The sequence below is a fragment of the Tasmannia lanceolata genome, unplaced genomic scaffold, assembly GCF_043159265.1.
Source record: "Tasmannia lanceolata isolate RefF3 unplaced genomic scaffold, GAP_Taslan_0.1 ptg000037l, whole genome shotgun sequence".
NCBI classification, from domain to species: domain Eukaryota; kingdom Viridiplantae; phylum Streptophyta; class Magnoliopsida; order Canellales; family Winteraceae; genus Tasmannia; species Tasmannia lanceolata.
In genome coordinates, this window is record NW_027518714.1 from 62,202,393 (window position 1) to 62,210,111 (window position 7,719).

The 7,719-nt window shown below is 39.3% G+C and overlaps 1 protein-coding gene across 2 annotated transcripts; it reads right to left on the bottom strand.

Annotated features, from left to right (window-relative positions):
* Positions 1 to 1,196: 1,196 nt before the first annotated feature.
* On the bottom strand, positions 1,197 to 4,309 carry LOC143860014 (rust resistance kinase Lr10-like). Of its 2 annotated transcripts, XM_077370522.1 has the most exons (3): positions 3,537 to 4,308; positions 2,511 to 2,540; positions 1,197 to 2,430 (listed from the first exon to the last, which is right to left on the bottom strand). In XM_077370522.1, exons 1-3 carry the CDS (start codon positions 4,252 to 4,254, stop codon positions 1,307 to 1,309), a joined length of 1,872 nt encoding a protein of 623 aa, XP_077226637.1. In that variant the 5' UTR covers positions 4,255 to 4,308; the 3' UTR covers positions 1,197 to 1,306. The 2 variants fall into 2 exon arrangements, with proteins under 2 accessions (XP_077226637.1, XP_077226638.1); XM_077370523.1 differs by lacking the exon at positions 2,511 to 2,540 and having other exon boundaries at positions 3,537 to 4,309.
* Positions 4,310 to 7,719: the final 3,410 nt, after the last annotated feature.

The following is a 7,719-nucleotide window of genomic DNA, read 5'->3' on the forward strand; positions in this document are numbered from 1 at the left end:
TTTTCCCTTGATCTACACATTCCCTTCAGAGCATATCCCTTTATCACCAAACAGGCTTTGTATCTTTCAAAAATAGAGTCTTAGTCCTTTAACTGGTAGATGTTAGGTTTGGGGTATGAAAATAAGTTCAGATAGTGCAAAGTAAATTAATTTTTTTACCGAATCCATCAACCATCCTTTCTTTTTCTTGCTCCTACTTGACCGGATATGGTGTTCTATTCTCTCGTGATTTCTTAGTAGGTAAAAACCTTTCAAAGAACTTCACAAAGAATTTGAATGGATAAAAAAAATTTAGTTCAGCGAGGGTCAACTCGAGGTTTCCATGAGGATTTCTTTCGTTAGCAATGTATGCAACATGTGATAAAATTAAGAGAATTTCTATTAATCTTGGATAAATTACAAAGATTTGGTCAGTGCTTATATAGAGTATCTACATGATAAACATAGATTAAAATCTAGACCAATGCCTAAGCTCTCTCTATAGTTAACATTATTAATGAGACCATCACGTCTTTTTTTGGCTCTGCAGTAAGACTTACGATAAATTGGGCGGAATCGACTCCTTGGTTATAGTTAACATTATTAATGAGACCAATGCCCATGCTCTCTCTATACACATTCAAATCAAGTTTGCTATGAACTAATTCATTCATCGGAAGACCACTTACACTTGGAAAGAAGAAACTGCTTCTATTGGTTTTCTCTCCAAAGAAGATTGTCCCTTCAAGGGGGTCGCTATCTCCCTTCTTATGACCTCTGATTTTTTTTTTCTTTCTGTATTGGTATGGTGTTTTGAGGGCTGTGATTTTCTTTTCCTCCTCTTTTAATAAATCTGGTTCCACCTAGCCCCAACTTATCTACCAAAAAAAGAGTACTTAATGAAATAAGAAGTGTCACTATCAAATGATAAGTATTGTTATGGTTGATAATAAGCACTGAATCATGCCTGACATGGTGCAACATGAATGGTCATCAAATATAGCTGATGTGGTTCACCTCTCTTTGGTATACGGGGAGGAGGAAATCAGGTTGGATAAGTCCAAAAGGAAAAAGACACCACGTCTCTCTTTTAAGCAATTGATAAGTCAATAAATGAAAAAATCCTCCACCTTTATTTTCTTAAGTAGTCTAGTCCTTATGAGAATATGATCATATATAGGAGTAGTAGCTTTGAAAACTAGTATCAATTATAGTGCTGCCTCAAAGAAAAATATTCCCATATGATGTTGAGAAAATGTATACAACTATAGGTTACACAATCATATCATAAACTTCTGAAAAAAAAGAGAGTACAACTCCTTGATACTTATTCTATTTCATGGATGGTTGTCAATTTTGTTCCGTGAGTTTCTTCAGGTAATGCTACATTAGTATCTTGTGAACCTGAAGAAGCAAACGGGTATGGTGGCATCATCAAGCTATCCATACTTCCTTCCAACATTTGGAGTACATTTTTCATAGAAGGGCGATCTGCAGGGTGAGACTGTATGCACCAGAGGGCCACTTTAGTTAGCTTTTTTGCAATCTCAGCATCTCCATCTTCCTCAATCCTGAGTCTCAATCCATCTCCTTGATTGAGTTTATTATATACCCATTCTGGAAAGTAAACTTCACTAGTGTTTTCTACTGTAGCATCAATATTCTTCCTACCTCCAACCATTTCTAGCAACAACATTCCAAAACTATAAACATCTGATTTGTAGGAAACATTTCCGAAGTTCCGAGAGAACACTTCGGGTGCAATATAACCCATGGTCCCTCTAGCATCTTTCATGGATACAATGCTTTGCTCCTTTGGACATAATTTTGCCAGTCCAAAATCAGATATCTTTGGATTAAAGTTATGGTCTAGCAAAATATTGTGAGGCTTGATATCAAAATGGAGAATGCGCTGTTCACAACCCTGGTGTAGATATTCGATTCCTTTAGCAACACCAACTGCAATATCTTGAAGCTTTTCCCAACCAAGCACTGGGTCTTTAGCATCAGCTGAGAAGATGAATTTCTCTAGGGATTCATTCGGCATGAATTCATAAATAAGTGCTCTTCTGAATCTATCAACACAAAATCCTAGAAGGCGAACCACATTGACATGATGAATTCTACCAATGGTACCCACTTCGTTAATGAAATCTTCGCCATTACCACCAGAGTTTTGGAGGAGCTTTACAGCAACAGTGACTTCACTGGGAAGCTTCCCTTTGAACACAGAGCCATAACCTCCTTGACCCAACTTTTCCTTGAATTGATATGTCATCTTTTTCAAATCAGCATAAGAATATCTCGTGGGCTTCATTGATTTGTAATCTTCCAAGAACTTTTCAACTTTGAGTTGGTTTTCTATATCCTTTCTATCTGTTTTCCACCAGATGTAGACCTTAATGCTGATCAATGTTGCTATTAAGAGAACAAAGATGCCTATGCTGACACCTGAACATATAATAAGATTGAAGATCATTAAGTAATTAAGGTACATTTATCTAGTCTCTAAACATGGCAGAGAGCTCTACCTATTATTATGTACTTTTTATCACTTGATCCTGCAAAAAATAATAGTAGAAAGTTAGAATCATTACACGTATGGTCTTCATTCATTTTAAGCAATCCAATCCATCAATTGTTCATGTAACCAAAAAGAAACTCAGAAATTCTTAAGTTTTAACTTTACAGTTTCTTTTAAAAGTCGAAACAACACATTCAATTGTAGGGATAAAAAACTAAATGATTAAGAAGAAAAAAGGTAAGAACCCGGGGCCTCTTTTAGACACCTACATATGCATGCGATAAGAATTTCTGTGTCAAGCAGTGTTGCCTTCTCTCTCTCTTTTATAGAGAGAAAATATGACCGTTGAGAGGAAAAAAACGCCCATTAAGATGGAAAAATGTTTCTCTCCCAATAGTCACTTTTGCGACTGCGGGAGAAGATGAAACGGTTTGTATTAATGGGTGTAATTATAAAAATGTTTTGGAAAAAAATAATTTTTCCCGGATTTAATGGAAAAAATTAAAACAGTTTTTACCAAAGAGTTCATTTTTATTTACCCAAACCCGAACCTTGGACTGGCTCGTCAGGCGATCGTGTGTGTTTCTATGAACTTGGGTTCATGCAGAACAGGGTCACCCAACAAATTCCAGCGGCGCCCCCCACCCACCATGCTCAAGCCTTTCCTCCAAGTGGAGCACACCAGCTTTTGAAAACAAGTGGAAATTTCAATTTTGAATCTTCCTTCCAAGATTTTGTGTTCAAGAAGTAACTTTTGACTAAAAAATTTCAACGCGGTGTTATACTCGTCATCCAGAAAAGCCTAAATCCCGGCACATTGATTTTCACGGCAAGGTGGATGTAGGGAAAAAGAATTTCAGATTTTTTCTATGGAAAAAGAATTTCAGATTTTTTCTTTGAAAAAGAGAGATGTGTAGAGCGCTGAAGTAGGGGGTACAGAGAAGACTCTCCGGACGAGAAAAGAGAGATGAGAAGCAGCAGCAGTATGTGTAATGCGGAATTAAGAAGGAACGGAAATAGAAGAGGGGAATACCTGGAATGCAAGTGATTTCGTCACCGGTTATGTTCTTGAATCCGCATCTCTCTCCTCTTGTTTCACAATCATCGCATCCGGGCACGTCCCACATCAGCAGATGATCTCCTAATTCGGACCAATATGCCAATGGACATTTGACGGTCTTGATTGGTTCGCAAGAGAATGGCAATCTCTCCACGCCCTCATCCCCATCATTAAGAAAAACATTGTATTGAGAGCCGCTCAGGCATGGGATGGGAGGACCATCGAAGTAACTACTAGAAACATCTGACGAACAATTGAGAAATGTGCGTTTGCAGTATGTATTAAGATTGAGGTATTCAGGCCAAGGGTGGAAAACAGAAGCGGAGAAATTAAGTTTGAGGTTGAAGAGGAGGCCCTCGATGCAATTCTGAGGGTCGGATATGCTTAGTGCCTGATCCTTGTAATCGATATCTGTCACGTAAAGCTCAGTTGAAGATGGGAGGTTGAGGACTGTGTTGGTGCCATTGCAGGAGAGATCAAAGCCAGGATAGGCGCGGCAGTGCCGATGCTGCTGGTCTTCTTCTTCTTCTTTCAATCCAAAAGGAAATCTAATTTCAGGGCCATGGGGATCGCACTGCTTGCAAGGTGGGCATGGTTCTGGTCGACAAACTCCATTGTCTAATAATAAAATTATGAGGAAGAGGGTGACGGAGAGCAAGTACAAGATGGCCTCTGCAACTCGCTTACCCATACTATCTCAAATTTCGTATTTTGTGCGGTGCTACTGAAACTCTCGTTTTGGCACATTTATTTATTTTAGCATGACCTCAACGAAGACTTGATCGAGATTTTTTGGGCGGCTGATCAAATCCCAGTTTTCCACGTGGCATCAAAAAAATCTAACAACGAAACTTTCTAGTAGCTTAGGATGAGGTCGACCCAGTTGGACTTTTTGAAGCTTTAATCCAACTTACACTGACGTCTTTATAACCGTTCAATTAATTTTACGCCTACGTAGCCTGTTTCCAAAAGAGATCTCCTCTTTTTATTTGAAATGGCAATAATTATATATAGCAAAATAAGGAGGCCGAGATGGACCACCCATATCTACAATAGGAAGCAAGAAAGAAACAGGAACGAAGAAAAAACAAAATACAGAGAAAACCCCTTTTTCAGGGAGGAAGGTGGTCGAACCACATAATAGAACCACCGGAGACACCACGCTTAGCTAGCGCATCCGCCTTATCATTTGCCGATCTTCTAACATGTTGAAAGCCGATAGCGGACCCCGCAGTGAAGTCCTCAATCTCATCAAAAATGGAAAGAAATCTCCATGGAGGAGCCACCCCACCTTTCACCCAACGAATCACATTTAACGAATCTCCCTCAACAATTGTCTGATCCATCAACCTTCTATCAATATTCAAAATGCCATAATGAGCCGCCCTTACTTCCGCATCTGAGGAATCAGACACACCAATAGAGCCGTAGTATACCCACATAACATCCCCCTTATCATTGTGACAAACCCCTCCCACTCCTGCCGGACCCGGATTGCCGGAACTCGCACCATCGAAATTAACCTTATACATGTTTTGAGCAGGGGGCTTCCACCTATGCAAAATAAGATCTCTGCGCTCAACACTAAAGCATACTTCCCGCCAACCTTCCCAAAGATCAAAAGCCGATACAAACCGGAAGGATGGGAGGCATCTCACCCAAGATATAACCAAGGTGATAATCTTCAAGTAAATCCAATGAGGATTCATGGCTTTCCCCTCAAATACTCTAGAGTTCCTCTCCTTCCATATAGACCACCACGTAGCAAGTAAACAAAAATTCCACAAGGTTTTTCCTTTTTCCTTCCAAGGAACCCCTCCCCATTGGTGCAATAGCGACGGAATAGATTTTGGAAAAACCCAACAAATCCCAAATCTCATGAAGATGAATTGCCATATGATCCTAGTGAACGAACAATGCATAAACAAGTGATCCACAGATTCGCCATCATGCAGACATAGTGGGCAATGATCAATAAGCCACATACCACGGTTCCTCAGAAAATTAATAGTTTGTATTCTATCACGACAAACCGCCCAACCAAAGATACAAACTCTAGGTGGGCAATGAAATTTCCATACCTTTGCCGAACATGAAGGGTTAGAAATGGGCATAATACTTTTATAGAAAGATTTAACCGAGAAAGTCCCAGAAGGTTCCTTAATCCAGAGCCTTTTATCCTCCCCATTCCTTTTAATGTAACAACCCTCAAGAAGAGCCCGCAGGCTAGAGACCAATTTCACCTCCCACTCAAAAAATGGTCTTCTAAACCCAGGGTTCTACACAAGAACACCCCCATTCCACTCAAAGCAATCGTTAACAAAGGCCTCCCTTAGTCGTTAGGTTTTGAAGTGGGGCAAGTGATGAGAAGTGGGGCAAGAAAAAACTCTACTCAAAATAGGATCAACTTATACCTGATTTTAGCCACATCTTAGGCTCAGCTCAATCGTGCCCTCTCAAAACCCTCTCCTCCCACTGTCCTACCCCTCTCTCACAACTCGGAAACAGCTACTTATCCTTAAAAAAAAAATTCCCAGCTGCCAGATATGGCCTAACAAAGCTTCTCTTTCCTATTTTGGTTTTCCCACATAAACAAGAAATCCTATTTAACATGTGGGAAAACGAGACAAGTCTCAACGGGCCAAAAAAAAAATCCCAAAATATCAGAAAGACATAGATCTAAACCTTAAATCCCACGAATCTAAAATTTAGATCTAAAAAATAACCTCTAAAATTCCACATCTAAAATATTTTTACAATTATTAACCTTTATTTTAAGATAAAGTGAAACCCACTAAAATTTTCCAATATTTTAAAACAATTAGATCATCAATGGCCCTTATAACATCAACATGAAACAATGATTATGTGGGATTTCGTTTGGAAAATAATGGCGAAAGTGGAATTGACCAACGATTTGGTCATTTCCATTTTCCAGCATACTTTTTGGATTTCGTGGGGGATTTCAGGTCACTTCCTTATCTTTTATGGTTGCAATGGGTCCCATGGTTCCCATCTTCATCCCTCAATCTTTCTTGGTAATTTCTATTCAAAACTGCATTAATATCTAATATCGGAATATCCACCACTTGACTTGTTAGTGGGCCGCGGTTGCCATGAAAATATGATGGAATATAAATGTTGATGGGGGCATGAAAGAGGTGACACCAATCATCGGCCGACACGTGGCGCCAAGACAAAAGCTGGGTTAGCGTGTGGAAACTCTCGTTTTGGCACATTTATTTATTTTAGCATTACCTCAACGAAGACTTGATCGAGATTTTGACTCTGATATTTTTTGGGCGGCTTCTCAAATCCCAGTTCGCCACGTGGCATCTAAAATTCTAACGACGAAACTTTCTGATAAAGAGTGATAGCTTCGGATGAGGTGGACGCAGTTGACTTTTTGAAGCTCTGATTTCTCTTTATTTTAAGCTACTGAAATTTGCAATATTACGTTTTTTTTATAGGGAAATGTTATCAGCACTACTGTATTTTGATGAGGGCACTCCTCACTTTATTAATAGTACGGTATGGAACGCACCGTAGAATGATCCAAACCGTCCATTAGATGGGCCACAGCCTAAATAGGTTGTGCCCCAAAAATCATTTCAATTGGTTGAGCCTAGCCCTCCGATCTGAATGTTAGAGGGTTGATCCTAACCCTCTATAGATCGGGGGGGGGGGGGGGGGGGGGGGTTTAGGATCAATCTATTGAAATTATTTTCGGGGCACAACCTATTTAGGTTGTGGCCCATCTAGTTGACGGTTTGGATCATCGTATGGTGCGGGCCATACCGTACTTTTAATAAAGTGAGGAGTGCCCTCATCAAAATACAGTAGTCTTCACAAACCTCTCATAAGATGTATTTATTGGCTTTCTTAACAAGCCCTAATTAATCCCAATTTTCTAAAGACAAAAACGCCCCTCTTTTAAAGAAGGAGATGGATTTCAATAAGGGGGTATTTTGGGTATCTTATATCCCTAAATCTAAATTTTAGATCTTAAAAATGACCTCTAAAATTCGAAATCTAAAATATATTTCAACTATGAGCCTTTTTTAAGATCAATTAAAACCTTCTAAAATTCTGCAATATTAAAAGAAAAGTGATATATCCGCCCCTTTTGATTACTTGGGACACCCAGCAGTGTACA

Bases quoted from the DNA above. Each gene is read 5' to 3' on its own strand.
- LOC143860014 (XM_077370522.1), bottom strand. From the start codon at position 4,254: ATGGGTAAGCGAGTTGCAGAGGCCATCTTGTACTTGCTCTCCGTCACC. The intron at 2,541-3,536 runs GTATTCCCCTCT...TATTTTTTGCAG, and splicing joins CGAAATCACTTGCATTCCAG to GATCAAGTGATAAAAAGTAC. The intron at 2,431-2,510 runs GTAGAGCTCTCT...TTATATGTTCAG, and splicing joins TAAAAAGTACATAATAATAG to GTGTCAGCATAGGCATCTTT.